Consider the following 21,189-nt stretch of genomic DNA (forward strand, 5'->3'; position numbering starts at 1 on the left):
TTTTGCCGGTCCGCGGTGCCGCGGCCCCGCTGCTCTTCCTTCCCTGCTGCCGTTGCCGCTGGGCTATCAGCACGTTCAAGCCCAGCGGGAACGGCAGCGGTGCAAAAAAAAAAAAAAAGCTGTGGCATCCGCGGCTGGCCTTTTTTCTTCCCGCGCCTGCCCCCCCCCCCCCCCCCCGTGACCCGGAACAGGAAGTGATACGCGGTGCGCGGGAAGAAGAAAGGCCGTGCCGCGTGATAAACTAGCAGCGGCCGCTGCAGCATCGGCCCCCAAGCTATTACAGCAGACGGTAATCGGGAAAGGGGAGAGCAGCATGAGCCTCCCGCGATCGATTGAATTCTTCCTTCTTGGCCTGCGGGGGCTGGAGGAGGAGGAGGAGCAGCTACCGTTTGTGCTCGGGGGGGGGAGGGAAGAGGAAGTGAGTGAGAGAAAGAGAGAGAAGCAGGCAGCCAGCATGTGTGTGATTGACTGGTCAGAGAGCTGATGTGTGTGTGTATGTGAGAGACAATGAAAGTGATTGCTCAGGGAGATGACTGATGTGTATTTGAGAGTGTGAGACATTAGTCAGGGAGGTGACTGATGTGTGTGTGTGAGAGAGAAAAAGCATGGAAGTGAGAAGTCTGGGTATGTGAGAAAGCATGGGCGTAAGAAGCCTGGTGTTGTGGGGGTGAAAGAAAGCATGGGAGTGAGAAACCTGGGTGAGTGTGCATGCATGAGAGAGAGAGACTGCTTGGTAAGGTGACGGTGTGTGTGAGAGAAAAAGACTGGTGTGTGTGAATGTGAGAGAATGTGATTCAGGGAATGAGAAGCCTGTGCATGTGAAGAGAAGTGAGCATGGGCGTGAGAAACCTGGGTGCGTGTGAGACACAGCATAGGAGGGAGAAGCCTGATATCTGAAAGAGAACATGGGAGTGAGAGACTGGTGAGTGTGTGTGTGAGAGAGAGAGAGACAGAGAAAGTGATTATGAGAGTGAGAAGCCCATATATGTAAGTAGAACACGGGAGTGGGAAGCCTCTGTGTGTGTGTATGGCATGAGAGAAACTGTTCAGGAAGGTGACTGGTGTGTGTGTGCCAAAGACTGTTTGTGAGAGGATTGGTGTGTGAGACACAGAAACTGGTCATGGGGTCATGACTGGTATGGTGTGTGTGTGAGTCATGGGCACTAAGGAAGAGGACCATAAGTATAGAACTTAGCTTCTACTGCTGCTTCTGGTGTGTGCTACGGCCTGCAGGGAAGGGGAGTAGGACAGCTGCTGGAGGGGGTAAGTAAAAGTGGCTTTTTAAGTTTATTTTTCTTGACTGCCATTTTAATTGTGTGATGTCTGCTTTTTTGAAATATTTTATTGGTGTTTGGAGAATGTTTAATAGTTTTTATGAGTTTTTAATTGTTGGATGTTATTCTGTTCATAGCTGTTTTGAAACATTTATTCTGCTTATTAGTATAGTTTTACAATTATTTCTGTGGGGAATCTATAGCTGCTTGCTAGTTCTGTTTTCCAAATAGAGGTGTATTGGTTTTTAGGACCTGATTTAATATTTGTAGTGTTGCCTTTTCATAGATAGGGTTGCTCCTGTTTGAGTGTATTCCATAATACAGGTGTAACTGTGTGCAGATTAGTTTATGTGCATTACTACAGATCCTGGGAGTATGTTAGGTCAGTTCTGTGTCTGTTACCGAGATGAAATATTTTGCTAGCATGTAAGCGTTTGTATCGGTCTTATTTGTTGTGTTTTCTCAAGAGGACATGCATTGGTGGTAAACTGCTGTCTTTTCATAAGTAGGGCTATTGAGCCTGGAAGTAGAAGGAGTTTGAGTTACTGTTACTGAGATGTCACCAGAACATCTTTTTTGTAGGGTGAGTTGTATGGGGAATGTCATAATTCTGCTTTACATCCATTATTGTGGGTCAGGGGGGTTCCCGTGGATACAAACTGTACTTTTACATCTAGCCCCATGACGATCATGGGTCAGTGTGCCATGCATATGAGAACCTATGGTGAGTTGAGTCACATTCACATTATAAATGTCATAATTAAATGATAAGTGTGCACTAAAATCCAACCCCCTCCATAACCCCGCCCTCATATGACCAAAGCCCCGCCCCTGCCCCGCCCTCCCATGGAAAAATGGTCTTGCTTGAAGCCGGTCCCTGGTGCAAAAAAGGTTCGGGACCACTGCCCTAGAAGACCAGAGCCAGGAATCTAACCCCAGTCTGTCTTCATGGCAGGACAGCCCATGCTATAGATCTCACAAACAAACAATCCCTTGAAGCAGGCACTACATATTATTTTAATAGGTATTTACAATGATCACTTTTGATCTTTGAAAATAAGAAAAAACTGACAAATAAGGTTCTATTGTGCTTTATGGAGGCCTGTTGGACTTCAGCTCCTCCGGTGAGCAGTCAAAGGCATTACCATGAGAAAAAAAAAAAAGCAAACAAACAATACTTTATCCACAGGAATGGCCCTTTACGAAGCTCTCCACATGACATGCATGCATGTCCCGTTCGAATCTTCGTTTCCCTGGACTGAACAGAAGTGCTCCCGGAGGCAGAACTGAGGAAGGGGGCTTAATTAATGCACAGTCTTTTACAATGTTCACTACGAGAAATGTAAAATCTGCGAAAACATTTCCATGTGCATAACAGCAGCTGGAACTGCTCGTGAGTGGCTTTCACGGGAGAATTTTCAAAGCAAACATATGCTTGCAAGCTCAGTTTGAGAGCTGGTGCAACTCATCCATATATTTGCCATCCAATTTATACAGCCGGTTACAAAATTCCCTCCCCCCACTGTGTGGTTTCCCATGACCCGTTGAGGACTGACTCATTGGGGAACAGAACAGTTCCCTTTTAGCACTTTTTAAATCAGAAAAATAATTTTGAAGAGTTTTTTTTTTTTAGACTGATGATTTTTCACAATGGAAGCTATAAACTTGCAGTTCCTGGGTGACCTTGGATTTATCCCATAAGCCGGCTCTGCCCCCACCGATGTTTCTCAAGGGATTACTGGCGCTTGCTTCTACAAGGAGGAGATTTATCCATGGCACACATGGGAGGCCACGTGAATTGTGAGAAAAATGTCAACAAAAACCCAATTACAGTTTTACAAAACAATTGTTGCATTAGGCATATGGCTAGGGCTCAGTGCTGCAGCTGAAAATGGCACACACTGCGTTTCTTTCTGGATGTTGAGGGCTGGGGGTGGCAGGCGGAAAGACCACAGCAGAGCATAAAACAAACAGCTGCGGAGTCTGGAACAAAGAAGAGGCTGCTCATCTGAGCAGTTATAACAGGACTTTAACAGGTTTAGTTTAAGACTGTTTCAGATTCTTGGCAGGTAGTGGAATTTTACATTATCTTGTTTATACTTTGTGGCTGAATTGGTGATACTGGCTTTATTGTGTTTTTTTTTTTTTCTTGCTAGCAGCATCGATTGGGATGATCCAGCAAATAAAACAAATAAATGAATGCATAAATATCCAAGGATGGCCAATGATAAAGGGGAAAGAAAATCTCAAAGCAAAGCAGGTCTGGGAGCTGAAAGCTCAACATTTCCAGAACCTCTGCCAGAATAAAAGCAGCTGGGTTATAGCTTCCAGGTCTGAAACATTCTGCAGGCTTATCTGGTATCTGAAGCCTCCGAGGATCGAGGCAATGTATCCGTCTCCAGAAATAGCAGCAGACCTGCAGAAACAGGACAAAACTATCCAAAAGTACACTTAGGGAAGAACGAGACAGATGAAGTGCATATGGTTTTTGAGATGTTAATTATGTATGTTAAACTGTGAACTGCTTTAATAGTCTTTTTTTTTTTTTTTTAAACTGATTATATGGCATGCAACTTTTATAAATAAACATGACAGAGTACAGGGATGGCCCGCTTTCTCCCCTACTCTTTTGATGCCGTAAAACCCTACATGAACTTGTGGCAGATGCACGAAAGGCAGTGCTCCAGCCCCTGCTAGCAGCGGCATTTTGATCGGCAGTGCAGTGGCATGACTTGGGCTCTGCACCATCCCAAATCCAAAAACAAACTGCAACTCTTGGTGGCCTTGGCAGACCTTTTTGCTCTCTCTGTTACTGCTCTGCTCATGCGGGCAAATTTCTAATTCTTAACCAGCTCCACAAGAATAAGTCTGTCTCTAAGCTTTAAACTGATTTTACGGGGATTTTGCAGCAACTGTTGATCTGATTTTTTTTTTTTTTTTTATAAAGAGAGTTAAGGAGCATGTAGTTAGACAAAGCAGAGTTGCTTACCTGTAACAGGTGTTCTAGGACAGCAGGATGTTAGTCCTCACAGATGGGTGACATCATCAGATGGAGCCCAGCACGGAAAACTTCTGTCAAAGTTTCCAGAATTTTGACTGGCACACTGAGTATGCCCAGCATGCCACTATCCGCGCGTCCACGAGCAAAAACACAATACGAGAGAACCCAACTCCGCAGGGTGGCGGGCAGATTTCTTGAGGACTAAACATCCTGTTGTCCTAGAAGAACACCTGTTACAGGTAAGCAACTCTGCTTTCTCCTAGGACAAGGATGGTAGTCTTCACAGATGGGTGAATACCAAGATACAGGCTGCTCCCGGCAACCATGACCAACAGACACCAAAATGGGTGCCAATGGACAAAAAAATAACTGCGTTGCTGTTGGTAATATTGGGAGACAGCCTAAACACAAAACAGCAGGCCCTAGGGTAGGGAGAGTTGTTTTTAAGCCTGGAACAGGTTGCGAAGGACAGATTGGCCAAAGCTATGTCTTGTCGCGCATCCTTGTCCAAGCAGTACTGAGCAGCAAATGTGTATAGAAAACTCCACATTGCAGCCCTGCAAATTTCAGCGACGGGAACTGACCGCAAGTGGGCCACCAATGCCACCATTGCTCTCACAGAGTGAGCCTTAACACACAGTCTCCAAGCTGAAGGCCCATCTATGCATAGCAGAAGGCGACAGAATCTGCCAGCCAGTTGGACAGGATTTGCTTGCCCACAACTCCCAATCTATTCTTGTCAAAAAATAAGAGATGGCTACACACAACTATTAATGCTAAGACGACTGAAACCGTTGTTAGACATAAATGATTTCCCCCCAGTTTTGCAGGCACTCGTGTTCGGGAGTTTAGACTACTGTAATTCCCTTCTGTTAGGACTACCGGCATCCACTATCCGACCACTTCAGGTCCAGCAGAATGTGGCAGCCAGAATTTTAACTGGGACTAAGAAAAGCCATCATATTACGCCAGTACTATTTAAGTTACACTGGCTACCGATTGAATCCTGAATTAAATTTAAGTCTATGTGTATTTTACACAAATTGATCTTTGCTGATCAGGTAGACTGATTGAACGCTGCGATTAAACTACATGTCCCGCAGATAAATTTGCATTCAGCAAATAAAGGTCTGCTAACTTTACCATCTGTCCAATTATGTATTATGTTGTCGCACCTGATATTAGAATTATTATATGGAAGGACAACTACTAACTGTATTAATATTTGTTTTAATTAATTTTATTCATGTTTTATTCATTAAGTATAATTTTAAGTGTTTTAGGATAAGAGTTGAGTTATTTTGATGTTTTATGATCCCAAGAACCTCTATTTTAAACTAGGAAGTATTTTTTATGTTATGTTATTATGCAGTTTTTAGGCTTTTATTATGTACATTAGCTGCTAGGAACACTGAACTTTAAACTGTTGTGAACCGTTACAATGGATCCTGAGCGACGGTATATAAAAAGAAAGAAAGAAAGAAAGAAAGAACTGAGTGGACCATGTGTGGCCTGCTGTGCAGACTAAAATAGAAAGCTAAGGCCCTCTTGCAGTCCAACATGTGTAAAACCCGTTCACCCTGGTGAGAATGGGGCCTCGGAAAAAAGGTGGGCAGAATGATAGACTGATTGAGATGAAAATCAGTCACCACCTTAGGTAGGAATTTAGGGTGCGTACGCAGGACCACCCTATCATGAAAGAATTTTGTGTAGGGTGGATACGTAACCAAGGCCTGAAGCTCACGAACCCTACAAGCCAAAGTGACTGCCATCAGGAAGAGAACCTTCCAAGTGAGGAATTTCAGATCGCAGGAGCTGTGCCAACACCATGTTGAGGTCCCAGGACACAACAGGAGGCCAGAGAGGAGGCTTCAGTTGAAGCCAGCCCTGCATAAAACATCCCACTATGGGCTGCACAGAGATGTGAGTACCAGCAACACCGTGATGGTAAGCGCTAATGGCAGCCAGGTGGACCCTGAACGAGGTGGTTTTCAACCCAGTCTCAGAGAGGTGCCACAGACAGTACAGTAACCTTGGAGTAGGGCAGCCGAAGCGATCAAAGCCAAGCCTCTCACACCAGATGGAGAACCTCCGCCACTTCAGCCGGTAAGACTTCTTGGTAGAAGGTTTCCTAGAAGCTACCACACTTGAGGCACGTCTTCAGAGAGGTCCAGGGGCTATAGGACTAAGCGCTCAACATCCAGGCCATCAATGCTAACACTCAGAAAATTGGATGGGGCAGTCTGCTCCGATCCTGTGTTATCAGATTGGGCGAGGTCCCCAGACAGATGGGCTCTCTTTCTGACAGATCCCGAAGGAGCGGAAACCAGACTTGTCTGGGCCTGTACGGGGCCACGAGAATCATGGTCCCCCAGACCTGCTGGAGTTTCAAAAGAGTCTTCATGACCAGAGGAAGAGGAGGATAAGCGTACAAGAGACCTGTGCCCCAATGTCGGGCAAAGGCATCCAAGGCTGGAAGTCCATCCGTCCTGAACAGGGAGCAGAATTTGCTCACGTTGAAGTTGTAAGGGGAGGCAAAATAGATCCACATCCAGAGATCCCCACGGGCAGAAAACCCGGCCCGCCACTACCAGATCCAGTGACTATTTATGTGGCTGGAATGCACGAATCAAAAACGGTCCGCCAGCAGTTTCTCTGCTCCGGCTAGGTACATAGCCCAGGACCAAATCTGCAATGTTTCCTGAAACATTGCTTGTTGATATACCACATTGCTACTTGATTATCCATCCAGATCAGGACTGTCTTGTGGAACAAGTGGTCTCGAAATGCCCAAGGGGGCATAATGGATCGTATGAAGTTCCAGGAAGTTGATCTGACAAAGACTCCTGAGTGGTCCACCGACCCTACGTGTGGAGGTCATCCACATGCACCCTCCAACCGAGGGGGGAGGCATTGGTGGTAAGCACCACTTAAGGCAGAGCAATCTGAAAAGGAACGCCCTGCTCCAGGTTGGATAGATTCTCCCACCAGAACAGGAAGATCTGGAGGGGTGGTGTGATGGAGACGTGCTTCAAGGTCCTGGGACGCCTGCTGCCACTGCGACCGCAGGGTCCATTGCGCCCTGTGTATGCACAGGCGAGCCAACGGGGTGACATGAACAGACACAGCCATGCAACCCAAAAGACGAAGTATCAGCCGAGCAGAAACTCATGGGTGGCTACGGACCACACTCGCCAGCGACAACAGGGCAAGCGCCTGATCATGGGGTAGGAATGCCTTGGCCTGAACCATGTCCAGCCTGGCTCCTATGAAGTCCAGGCAAGCCGATGGACAGATGTGGGATTTGGGGTAATTGATGACAACACCCAGAGATTGCAGCACCTGGATGGACAGACTTAACGAACAAAGTGCTCCCTGTTGGGTGGCGCTTTTGATCAGCCAGTCATCCAAGTAAGGGAACACATGCACCCCTTGATGCCTGAGGTGCGCCCCCACCACTGCTAGGCACTTGGTAAAGACCCAAGGGGCTGATGCAAGGCTGAACGGTAACACCAGATAATGGAAGTGGTCCTTTCCCACCACAAAGCGAAAATACTCTCTGTGACTTGGTAAGATCACTATGTGGGCGTAGGTGTCTTTCAGGTCAAGGGAGCAGAGCCAGTCTCCTTTTCTTAGGAGCGGAATCAGGGTGCCCAACGAGACCATCTTGAACTTTTCTCTTTGAAGGAATTTGTTCAAGGCTCTCAAATCGAGAATAGGGCAGAGACCCCCAGTTCTCTTTGGTATCAAGAAATACTGAGAGTAGAACCCTCTTCCCTGCTGGTGGCAGGGAACGGGTTCCACCGCTCTTGCCATTAACAGGGCGGAGATCTCTGTCAAAAGTATTTCCTAAGGAGCGGATGAAACCCCCGAAGGACATAGGGGAAAGTCCGCCAGGACATCCCTGAAATTCAGCTGGAATCCTCATCAAATAGAGAGAACACACTGGTCTGAAGTAAATTAGGGACGAGCTGAGGCCTGGGGATCTGCTGCTGGTGGGAACGATCCCTGGAACTAGCATGGGGTGTACAAACCCTTGAGGCCAAAGGATAATATTTCCTTTGGTGATAGAAGGATTTCCTTGAGCTTTGCCTTGAGGACTTCCTGACTGAGGATGGTGGGTCAGAAACGCTAGCCGACAGTTGCTGAAGGGTCTCATGGTAGTCCTTCAATTGGGCCACTGCATCCCTGACCTTATCCCTGAAGAGATTCTCTCCCGTGCAGGGCAAGTCAGCCAGCTTCTCTTGGACTTCTGGGCGGAGGTCCAAAGTGCGGAGACAGGCCATCCTGTGGGCGCCAATGCCTGCTGCAGCTATCCTCGCCACTGTTTCAAAAACATAGTTGGTGGACCCTCACCTCGTGTTTTCCTGCCTCCAGGTCCTGCTGTACCACCGTTGAGAACGCATCCTGCTGCTGTTGTGGCAGGCATTCCGTTAGCTCGTGGACTTGTTTCCACAGGTTGTGGTTGTACTGGGTCATGTATAATTGGTAGGAGACGATACAGACGATGAGCATAGCGCCCTGATATACCTTCCTATCCAAGGCATCCAGCGCCCTGTGATCCTGGTGGGGCAGAGGCATGGGTATGGGAGCGCTTGGATTTTTTGAGAGTGGACTCCATTACCACGAATTGGTGTGGAAAATGACGTCTCTCAAACCCCAATGCCTGTTGGACTAGATAGATGGCATCCGCCTTCCTATTAACGGGAGGCATGGAAACAGATGTTCCCAGATCCTGAGGAGGAGTTCCTAAAAATATCGTGGACTGGGACAGCTATCATCTTCTTTGGTGTGATGACAAACTGGAGGACCTCCAGCATTTTATGCTGCTTGTTCTCTTCCATGTGGAGCTGAAAGGGGATGGCTTCAGCCATGGCTCGGACAAAGCCAGCGAAGGAGAAATCCTCTGGGGGAGATCGACGCCTCTCATCTGGCAGCAAAGGTTCTGAAAGGACATCACTGGAATCTTCAGAAGACGACTCCATGATATCATTACCCCAGGAGTCATATGGGGCCTCTTCCTCACTAAAGGTCCCCTCGGGGCCGACGTGGATGGCCCCTGTCCAAGCTCCTCTGTTTTGGCACCGATGGCATTAACGGCCCAGAGACCCCCGATGGCCCAGGAATGGGATCAAGAAACTCCAGACACAGGATCAGTGGACTGAAGGTGCCAATGGTTTTCGTAAATCTTCCTCTGGAGGATCCAATAATGGGAATCGCTCTAGAGGAGGGCATCGGTGGCTGCTGAGGAACTGACAGTCCTCCATGCACCGGTTGCATCAGACGGACACCTAACATGACATCCATATGCTCTAGCAGGGGCACCAAGAGAGGTGGTGCTGAAGGCGGTTTGATACCCTGCAGGGCTCAGAGACCGACATCTGAACCCTGCGGTCCAATTCCTCCTGAAAGTCCGGTGAAGTTAAGATGGATGGCAGAGGAGGAGGAAGAGGTATTACCAGAGCCTCCTCGGAGTCCCAGGAAGGTTCGGTGCCCAGCACCAACACCGCTGGGGAATGCCTGGGACTCCCAGGTCTGAAAGAGGATGCCCAAAAAGTTTCTCCATCTTATCCAGCCAGGCACGATGGCCCTTTGGAAGGGGGGGGGGTCATTTGATCACACAAGTGACACCCGAGGAAGTCATGCGATGTTCCCAGGTAGAGGATACAAATCTCATGCGGGTCAGTAATTGACATGGTCCGCGGGCACTTGGGGCACTGTCGAAAACCAGATGATGCCATGAAAAACAGCCGGCGAGCCGCCAATGGCTGGCGGCCACCAGGGAGCAACACGTTGGGAATCAACTGCAAGGAAGGGAAAAAAAAAAAAAAGAGAGAACTACCCCGCCATTGAAATTAAGTTGTGCAAAAAAGGTCCACCCCCCCCTTTCCCAACCCCATGCCTATGAAACAACTGATCCTGCTCCCCCCACCCCAAGCCCAATCCCTCCCTTTCATACCTTATTATCCTCGGTGGCCTAGCAGGGCTCGGAGCATTCCCTAGGCTCTGGGCCCTGAGCTGTCTGTCTTAAAATAGCACTGGTGGGCCGCATTTCAATGTATGCCTCTATCATGCAGCTTAAAAAACCCCGCAGTATTTCCCTCTGGAGAAGGAGGTCTGTTTTAGTTTATTTGTAGGTAAATCTTTATTTTATTTAGATTTAGCCCAAATCTTTTCATTGCTAGTTCAAGGTGAGTTACATTCAGGTACCACAGAAATTTCCCCGGACTCAAGAGGGCTTACAATCTAAAGGGTCATTTACTGAAGAAGGTGAAGAAGGAAAATACTACAGACGAGCAAGAGGGAAATTGAAGAGATATTCTTGAAATATAGGGGGTGGCTGGCACGCGCTTCCCCAGGACAGAAGCTAATGGCCGCTGTCCCGGTCAACCTCTGTCCTGCCCCGCTCCTCCCAGAACATGCCCCTGGCCCTCCCCTCTCTCAGGACCCAGCACTTGCGCACATATTGCCACTTACGCGCGTGGTCCGGCCCTTTTGAAAAATGCACGCGGCATGCACAAGGCCCAGCCACACGCATGAGTGGCGAATTTTATGTGCGTGGCTGATTTAAAATTCCGCCAAAAAGGAAAGCCAGAGATCAGGTAGGACTTGAGGCACTGCAACAGGAATGGAAACCAGGCAGACCAGACACGCCTTGAGCTCTTTACATCTGCCTTCGCGCTCTGGGTGCTGTAGATGGAATTTACGCTATGGGAAAGAGGAAATTAAAAGGCAGAAAAAATAACATTCTCTGGACACAAATACATGCCCAAGACTGATCAAAACAGGTGGAAATAGTCAGAGCATCCTCCCAGCCAGAACTCCCTCTCACAGCCACAGAACACAGGGAGACTGTGGTAGAATCATGCACTGCCTCTTTTCACCATCTGATCATGCTTGGTCATAATAAAGCACTCAGAGTGGCCTTCATGAGCTACTCCTGTAGCTAGGGCATAAAGGCACCTGCTCTCCCATCACATAGTTTGCTTTCTCGCACTGAAAAAAAGTCAAGGCACATACTCGACAACCTTCCCCCCCCTTACATTCACTGACCCCTCCTCTCAAATTCAAAATTTCAGTGCAATCCAAGAGGGTTAATTTTTTGTTTCACCTCGTCCACTTTCAGTAGCTCCTTTTCAGTCATATTCTCCTCACCGGCAGCATACGCCCGGACAGAAACCAAACCCAGGCTGGCAGGGAGGGCCGTGAGTTTCATGACCTAAAACAGACAAAAGAATCAGGAAGGCCTTTATTAATCAGTGCACACGTAAGTACACATCTATACATATGCACATGAAAACTCACTATTAAAAAAAAAAAAAAAAAGCTTGCCAGAAAGTGATTACACTCTCTCCCCCCTTCTGTGGCAGGGTTCCTGGCCTCTCTCCCTTTCCTACCTGGGCTCTCTTCCCCTCCAATCATCATATGACATAGGACTCTGAGTGCAGTTGCTGACATCTATTGTTACAGCAGCGGCTAATAGACTCTTTATATCAGGTCACTTTTTGTTTCATTACTATTCGGCTAAATTATGGATTTCACCCTTTGAAAAGACATCTCAACATGTGGGCAGGACAACAGGAAGTGCCCACACACAGTGTCCCACAAACCTAGCCAGTTTGTTAGAAGTGTGCGCATTTACTTCTGAACTCACAAATCTGTCAGTAGTTCCAATCCAAAGAGCAAGATATAAGAACATGCCATACTGGGTCAGACCAAGAGTCCATCAAGCCCAGCATCCTGTTTCCAACAGTGGCCAATCCAGGCCATAAGAACCTGGCAAGTACCCCAAAAACTAAGTCTATTCCATGTTACCGTTGCTAATGGCAGTGGCTATTATCTAAGTGAACTTAATAGCAGGTAATGGACTTCTCCTCCAACAAGATATGCCTTGCGGATCAAAAGGCACTTGTCCTTCTCCGGACCTGAAAAGAGGAAGCTATATTGAAAAATTACACCCTCTGGCGTAAACACTACTAGTTGACCAAGCAAAGAAGATTGATACCTGTGAATTTTCCCCCAGAAGGTTTGAATGGTACAGCAAGCTCAGAAGCAATGCCCCAGGGTGCCCTTAGCCAACATACACTTACGGCATAGTTCTGAATCCAAAAAACCCACCCTGTGAAGCCAAAATGGTGGTAAATACTGCCTGCGTAAAAGTTTGTATTGCATCTCCCGCAAAGCTGCATCTTCCGTCAATTCAGGTATACATTTAATGGAGTGAAAGAGAGGAAACTTGGTCAGTGTGGGTATTTCTGCTATCCACCCGATTTGTTTTAAATGTGCTACTTGCTAACTTCACGAAGTACTTCCTAGTCCTATTTTATTTATCGAGTTTTATGTACCGTCGTTCGGTTTCGCCATCACAACGGTTTACAATCTGAAAGAGTAAATAACCGATTCACATCTACCCGTTCTAGACCTCTCATGATTTTATAGACCTCTATCATATCCCCCCTAAGCTTTCTCTTCTCCAAGCTGAACAGCCGTAACCTCTAGCCTTTCTTCATAAAGGAGTCATTCCACCCCTTTACCATTTTGGTTGCCCTTCTCTGTACCTTCTCCAGTGCAACTCTATCTTTTTTGAGATGCGGCGACCAGAATTGTACACAGTACTCAAGGTGGGTTCTCACCATGGAGCGATACAGAAGCATTATGACATTATAATGAAGAAGGGACCTTTGTGGTCTCAGAAGCTCATGTGCAGCATCATCACTGGATATTTCTTATGCTGGTCCAAGAAAAGAAATCATAAGCTGTAAAGAATCCAGTTTTCTGCAGAACTGATTTGGGTACTAAAGCCCTGCACTACATGATAGCTACAAAATTGCAGATGGCTCAGGTCATCAGAAAAGTAGTACTTATGAAAAGGTTGCAAAGAAGACAAACATCAATTATTTTGGGTGCCTGTTATTGTCTGTCCATACTATATGGTTTTATTGCTGTAATTTGCTGAGGATTACTGATGTTAAGCTCGGCAGCACATACATGTTTTTAAATAAACATTCACATATACAACAGAAGATAAAATCAGTATATCCAGCTAAACTCTAAAGATTAATATAATTAAACATTTTACTTTTATTTTAGAAACCCATTGGAAGATTTTTTTTCAGATTTAATCCATAGGCTTTGGTACTGGTCGTTACAGCAATGGGGTTAAGTGGAAGAGTGTTAAACCTTCCCATATGATACAGGTTTTCAGTCATAGCCAAAAGGCCAGAAAGAGACTGTCCTTAACTCATGGTTCAAATCCTGCACTTAGATCCCAGCCAAAACAGGGATAGTTAAAGAAAAACCTTAATTAGAATCTATGTGGTAGATGCTTATTGTATTAATGCTTTTCCCTAGGTCAAGGGTAGCAATTCCACTCCTGGTGTGCCACAAACGCGTTTTCAAGATATCCAGAATGAATAAGCACAAGATACATATGCATACAATGGAAGCAGTGCATGGAAACATCTCTCATGCATATCCATTGTGCAAAACCCAAAAAGACCTACCTGTAGCACTCTCGGTCCAGAGTTGCCTTTCTCTGTCCTGATTCTGCTTGATCACGATGGTCAAGTACCTTGCAAACATTAACCCAATCCTGCTTTTACTCCATTACAAGCATGAACTCTCTGATAAAAGCAGGTCCACAAGCAGTAGATTGCAAACCAGGATTGGATCAGCCTGTCCAGAAAAAAAAAAAACCCAAACCCCCCCCCCCCCCGACAACTGAAGCTAGCTGGCACCGTCTATCTCGGATATGTAATGCCACCTTTCCAGGTACCGGATAAGTGGATAGCTTCTGTCAAGTAAACAAGGCTTGGATCACCCACCCAGAAATCTTCGCTATGGATCTGCCACTGAAGTCAGAGAGCTGCGTGGGCGACTTCGACCAAGTGTCTGTTCTGGCCGTGAGCAAAATGTTTCTGCAAGAGTCTAAAAAATTAGCCTTTTCTGTCTTTGTACGTGTGCATGCTTTTTGGTTTATGAAGATAAAGTTCCATAAGAATATTTTGTACTATGTTTAACATCTCCCTACTATGACTCCAAATAAAATGCTTGTTGATCCTCTTTGTGTCTGCTGACATAACTCGGTTTAAAAACGTCTACTGACCTAAGTCAGCTTGAATTGCCACCTGAACGCATTTCTGTGCTTTATAGTGTAAAATTCTTGTAAACAGAAATGCCATCCACTGATAATGAATTATCCCCTATCCAGCTCTCATGCCCATCTTGCGCCCCAGTTGACTCTCATGTAAAGATGTTTCTTATGGTAAAGACAAACAGCCGAGCCATCCCTTCTTCTCCATCCATGCCATTACAGCTGGGAGGTTTCTCAACACTGGCAGATCCAACGCAAAGTCTGACTAGGATAAACTTAAGTTTGACCTCATCCTTCAAAAACCTAGTCCTAGGGCAGAGGTGGCCAGCTCAGGGCCTGAAGTGCTGCAAACAGGCCAGGTTTTCAGGATATCCACAATGAAGATGCAGGAGGTAGATTTGCACACGCTGCCTCCGTTCTATGCAGATCTATTTCAAGCATCTTCAATGTGGATATCCTGAAAACCTGGCCTGTTTGTGGTCTTTGAGGACATGAGTTGGCCACCCCTGTCATAGGTCTTTCATAAGAGCTTGAAACATGAAGCCTAGTGAATGAGTGAGGGGGGAGGAAGTTGGATGAACATAACACGAAGCAGCTAGTCATAGACTGGATTATACCAGTGAGTTTCAACCTTTTTAGATTAAGGAACATGCCAGAAATGTGGGGATGGTCCCCATGGATTCTCTGGCTGTGACTTCCCCTCAGAACTGCTAAATACCTTTACTCCCTGGCTGGAAGAAAATCAGGATCCCTGGGAGTATGGCTGGCAGATCACTTGCATTTGGCAACAGCGCTGGGTTTTGGTTTTGTCTATGCAGAGAGGCTCAGAAAAGAAACAGCTGTGCTGGAGTTGGGGCTGACAGAGGGCGCAGCACCACTGATGCAATCGTAGGGAATCCTTGAGTTATGTGGAAACCCAGGATGAAAAAAAAACAAACAAGAAACCCACTGAACTAGACCAGGTCAGTCTGAGAAAGCAGTCTATGCGATTTGCATTGTTCATATAGCATATATGGGGAATAGGGATCCTAAACACACAACTCTTGGAAATTAGTCATCAATGTATGAACTCAATCCAATAAGAAGCGAGCACTTCCACCCTGTTCACTGATCTTTATTTCAAAGTCTCCAAAATAAGATTCTGATGCAAAACATGATCCAACCATGTATGAATTTTTAGGGAGCAGAGCAAGTCACTTTTCCTCCTCAGATCAAATGCATCGACAGCATCACTGCTCTGTTAAAGTACAGCATGAAGTGCCAGCCAGCAGGAACAAGGCACCTTTTATACTGAACCCCATTGCTCCAGCTGCATAACAAGAAAAAAAAAAAAAAACAAACCACACACAGTTCCCCCTCCACACCCTAAGAAATGGAAGAGGAAGACTATACATTTATATATAAAAAAAATAAAATCTTGTTTGCTAGAACCTAGGAAAAAATAAATAAACTGAAGCAAAGCTGTAAATGAAATGCCAAAAACAGGTAAATCTTGTTAAAAAAAAAAAGCTAAAAACAAAAGCCATAAGTCAACTGTACAAAACACAGTTGTAGCATGCCAAAAATGTTTCACTGGGAGAAAAAAAAAATGTAACCAGTAGTTTCCCTTTGAAAAGGTCCACAAGTATCAAAAGGACCCATGCAGTGTACAGGATTGCGGCCTACCAACCCCCCCCCCCCCCCCCAGAAAGTCTAATGCATTTGCTTCCAAAGTCAAAACACTTTAATGGTTAGGAACTATTTACCCGATATTTCAATTCCTAATGTGCATTAATGGCAAGCAGCTCTTTAGTTCAGAAACCCTTCTTTAAGCCAAGGTTTGTCTAATTTCTAGGGCCACGGGTAGGTAAATGTTTCTCTCCCTGTCTTACACAGCTGTGGCAAATCCCATTCTAAAATAAGCAATCCTGTAAACGGACAGCCAGCCCCCAAACCCTCGCCCTGCCGCAAGAATCTTATTTTTAATGTTCAAGTGCCCTCTGTTGGTTAAACTCTGTACAGGACATCCACACAATAGAGAATTTGTTTCTTTATAAACTGATAGAAGAATCAAGTTTCTCAAGTATGGATGTTAGGGGGGAACCCCCCCCCCCCCAAAAAAAAAAACAATCTTATAGGGAAATGCTTTTCATCAAGGTCTGTGTACTGTGTTGTGAAAAGAAAAAAGGAAAAAAAACCCCTCATCTGGCTCATACTGCTGAAAATAGTGAACGTACACATTTGTATGTTAGCTCTGTTTTGTTACAACGCCTTTTTTTCCTTTCTCTGCTCTGCAAGCCAGGATCCAGGGCTTGGATTGAGCTGTTTCCTGCACCCAGCCCTCCATTGGACCCTCTCCTCCTCCTCGTGGCTCTTGACCCCTCCCCCAGCTGGAAGACTGCCCTGCTTCTAACGACTCCACTTTTAAATCTCTGTGCTGGATGCTAAGACCCATATTGATGACATCACTTTTGAGCGACACAGAAAAGAGTCATCTATAAAAATCTAACCTGGTCAAGCGTCACGCGCCTAGCGTCACGCGCCGAAGGAGCGCGACAAAGGAGCGCGACAAAGGAGCGCGACAAAGGGGCCTGCCCCTTTGAGCGCCCCTTCGGGCAGCCCCTTCGGACCGCCCTGAAGGACCCTGGAAGACCCTAAAGTACTACACGGACCTCCTTCTCACCCAGCAGTCCCTTTTGACCCTGAGGTATCGCTGCTCACTTGCCAGCCTCTCAGCCAAGACCCATCCAGCTCCAGGACCTCCGAGTGAGTGGGCACCTCCTCAAAGTGCCTATCTCACCTCTCACAGGTGCTCATGAGCCTGCCTCCCAGCCACTGGACTACTCCCCCTAACACCTTAAATTGCTCTATTCTGTTATTTGTGCATGTTATCTAAGCTGTATAACCTGCATTGTATAACCTGCATGGTACACTATTTACACCTCTTACCCTACCTAATCAGCTTTGTGCCCTTCCCTCAGTGCCCTTCTCTCAGTTTAACTCCTTGATACCTTAATCCCCGCCTTGTACTACCCTATATCCTCTCAGTTTCCTTTTTACCTACCCCCTCTCCCTCCCTCCTCCTTTGCCTACTCACCCACTATGACCACACAACACATCAACCGCATCCACCTCCCCCACAACAGACTCCCCCATTCCCATCCCCCCCGTCCCACCCCCCCCTACAAATCCCTCCTCCCTATCCTCACTACCCCCCTCAACCAATTCCTTGGACTCACTACCCTCTCCATCATTCTGTTCAACGCCCAATCACTCTCCAAAAAAACCCCCATCCTAAATGACCTCCTCACTGACACCAAGCCAGACATCTGTGCCATCACGGAAACCTGGCTCAAAGAAACAGACATTGTCCTCCTGAACCAGCTACCTACACAATCCTACGAATTCCTATCCATTCCAAGACCCAAGAAAAGAGGAGGTGGCATCCTCCTAGCCTTCAAGAAACACCTTAATCTCAAACTCTCCCACACCACATCACCCTCCAAGCTAGAAATTGGCCTCTTCAAAGCCCCCTCACTGCAAATCTGTCTCATTTATGCCCCTCCTGGATCCATCGAACGGGACCCCTCCCCCTTAATTGAATTCTTATCTGCCAACATAAACATTGAAATCCCTTCCATCATACTAGGAGACTTCAACCTCCATGTCGATGCCACCCCCCTTACCCCTTCTTGTGAGGCATTCCTTACTGCACTCCAAGCTCTAGGCCTTAGACAAATTGTTGCCTCCCCCATGCACCAAGCTGGTCACTCCCTTGACCTTATATTCATCAACCACTGCTTCCTACCATCCCACCCCCCCACCTGCTCCCCTGTACCTTGGTCCGACCACTTCCTCATAAAAGCCCTCCTCCCCCTTAACTTCCCTACTACCCCCACTCCCTCAAACAACACCACCTTCACCTTCAGGAAACCCTGCTCTGGAGATGAACTGGCTCTTGCCATTTCCAACACATCCACTAGCCTTGACTGCTCCAGTCCAGAGACTGCCATCAAATCCTGGCTCAGCATGACTCTTGAAATTGCTGACAAACTATGCCCCATCTCCAGACGTAACATTACCCAACCCACAAAAAATCATCAACCCTGGTACACGACTGAACTAAGATCCCTAAAAAATACCCTCAGGCAGCGTGAGAGAAACTGGCGTAAAGCCCCCTCACCCCAACTCGCCTCAAGTTTCAAAACTACCCTTCACCAATATAGAATAACCACCCTCAAAACAAAAAGAGACTACTTTTCAGCTAAGATCCACCAATACATGTACAACCCGAAAGCCCTTTTCAATTATGTTGCCAACCTCACCAAATCCTCTCAGCCCACTATCCCTGAGAATGATGCCTCCACTAAGAGCGAAGAAATCGCCCAGTATTTCCTCACAAAAATCACCAACATCCTCCGCAGATTTCAACACCCTTCTCCATCCACCTCCCCTTCCCCCTCCCTCCAACCTTCCCCCACTTCACCCACCCTCCAAACCCTTGACCTGACTTCCGCTAAAGAAGTGGAATCTATTCTCAGAAAACTCAGACCAGCTTCCCACCCTTCAGACACCATTCCCACAAAATCCCTCCTCTCCATCCCAAACACTATATCCAAACCCATCGCAGACATCATAAACTCCTCCCTCTCTTCAGGCTCTGTCCCAGATGCTCTTAAACAAGCTATTGTCAAGCCCCTCCTAAAAAAACCAACACTAGACCCTAAAGACCCCGCTAACTTCCGCCCTATCTCTAACCTGCCCTTCCTATCCAAAATTATGGAAAAGATTGTAAACATCCAACTTACAGAATATTTAGAAAGCAACAACATTCTGCATCCAGCCCAATACGGCTTCCGTAAATACCTCAATACAGAAACCCTCCTGCTCTCCCTCACGGACCACTTACTCATAGGCATGGACCGAGGCAACTGTTACCTCCTTGTCCTACTCGACATCTCAGCTGCCTTTGATACCATCAACCATAACCTCCTCATCAACCGGCTATCCGAAATAGGCATCTCAGGCCTAGCCCTACTATGGTTTAAATCCTACTTATCTAACAGAAAGTTCTCCGTCAAGATAGGAAACGCCAACTCCACACTCTATCCCTTGTCTCAAGGTGTCCCACAAGGCTCCTCCCTCTCCTCCACCCTTTTCAACATTTATCTCACACCTCTATGTCAGCTCCTCACAGACCTCGGCCTCAAATTCTACCTCTATGCAGATGACGTTCAAATCGTCATTCCCATTCACAACTCTCTCTCAGATGCCCTTGTCTTCTGGAACACATGTCTTGCCAACATCAATGACTTCCTCACCAACATCCACCTCGCTCTAAACTCCTCCAAAACAGAGCTGCTCCTTATCTCTCCTCACCTCCCTCCCAAACCACCGATCTCCAACGATCCAGCTTTCAACGTCATAACACCCCAACCCACAGTAAGAGACCTTGGGGTTATCATAGATCAACAACTCAATCTCAAAAAACAGATCAACTCCATCCTCAAAGAAGGTTTCTTCAAGCTTCACATCCTGAAGAAACTCAGACCCCTCCTCCACTATCATGACTTCCGCACCGTCGTCCAAGCCACCCTTTCCTCAAAGCTGGACTACTGTAATGCCCTCTTCCTTGGCCTACCCTCCTCCACCACCAAGCCCTTACAAATGCTCCAGAATGCCATCGCCAGGGTCATCACCAACTCAAGGAAAGCTGATCACATTACCCCAATACTCAAAGAACTCCACTGGCTCCCCATCGCATCCCGAATTCTCTTCAAAATTCTAACCATAGTGCACAAGTCCATCCACTCGCACAATTCCAATTGGTTGGATGAACCCTTTCGTCCTATACGCACTGAACGACCCACTCGCACTGTCAACAAAGGCACCCTCTCCATTCCCCCTTTGAAAAAAGCCCACCTCTCCTCTACTAGGGACCGTGCACTATCCATTGCAGGCCCTAAACAATGGAACGCCCTCCCTACCACTCTCAGGCTAGAGCCATGTTACGCCAAGTTCAGAAAAAAACTTAAAACATGGCTCTTCCGACAAGCCTACCCTGATTAAGTACACCGACTTCTGCAAGTATCTTGCCTACGCCTTGTATATTCCTGTAAATAGTCCGTTGCAGTTTTTATTTATTGCTTTAATTCCTCCACCTCCTGCTCTTTGTATACTCCTCCTCGTTCGCCCTCCCTGTTCATTGTAATTTCTACCTTTAAAGTTACATTGTAAACCGGTATGATGTATGCATACTAATACCGGTATATAAAAGTTTTTAAATAAATAAATAAATAAATAAATAAATGATGGTGAACTCAGCACTTCCTTAAATTTGGAAATAATGGTAGAATTCACCAGCAAAGCTTAGCATATGGCAAAAATTTCCATCAAAAGAACTTCTAGCCATGGCTGAAGCAGATTCACCACCACTAGAGGAAATTAGGATTTTGGAAAATGTTCACATCTTTGCATTAAATAATTCATGCAGCTAACATTCACTGAAATAGTGTTCTACTGTGGAAGAAATTGATAAGTGTGTGTACCACATCTACAGGCCTATGCTATAAGGCGCTCAGAAGAGAACACAGTTTAACCTCCAGTTCTGCACATATTTTTTGTATGCTAATTTTACTGCAGATGCAGCAAGGAGTTGTGCACATAAAAAAAAGTGAACATATCTTAGCACCTTCTCATGCAAATCCCATGCTAATGGTGAAATTATTTATTATCTGTTAATTTCCTTTCCTTGAGTCCTGCTACACCAGTCCTTAATCTTGGGATTTCCCCGATCCTCAACTGCCAGAGACCTTTCCTCCTTATGTTTTTATCACCTGGTA

The 21,189-nt window shown here is 46.4% G+C and overlaps 1 protein-coding gene across 4 annotated transcripts in view; it reads right to left on the reverse strand.

The window, feature by feature from the left end:
* The window catches only part of APOO (apolipoprotein O), a 137,820-nt gene that overhangs the window by 100,040 nt on the left and 16,591 nt on the right, over positions 1 to 21,189 (reverse strand). For 2 of the 4 annotated variants that reach the window (XM_029603415.1, XM_029603416.1), the window contains exon 2: positions 11,387 to 11,494. The exons of 1 other annotated variant lie outside the window; for it this stretch is intronic. In XM_029603415.1, coding sequence (XP_029459275.1) covers positions 11,387 to 11,494 — 108 coding nt within the window. Of the gene's footprint in view, positions 1 to 11,386; positions 11,495 to 13,778; positions 13,847 to 21,189 lie in introns of all 4 variants that reach the window. One more of the 4 variants, XM_029603417.1, reaches the window with a different exon arrangement.

This window comes from Rhinatrema bivittatum, chromosome 5 (assembly GCF_901001135.1).
Source record: "Rhinatrema bivittatum chromosome 5, aRhiBiv1.1, whole genome shotgun sequence".
In the NCBI taxonomy this organism is placed as follows: domain Eukaryota; kingdom Metazoa; phylum Chordata; class Amphibia; order Gymnophiona; family Rhinatrematidae; genus Rhinatrema; species Rhinatrema bivittatum.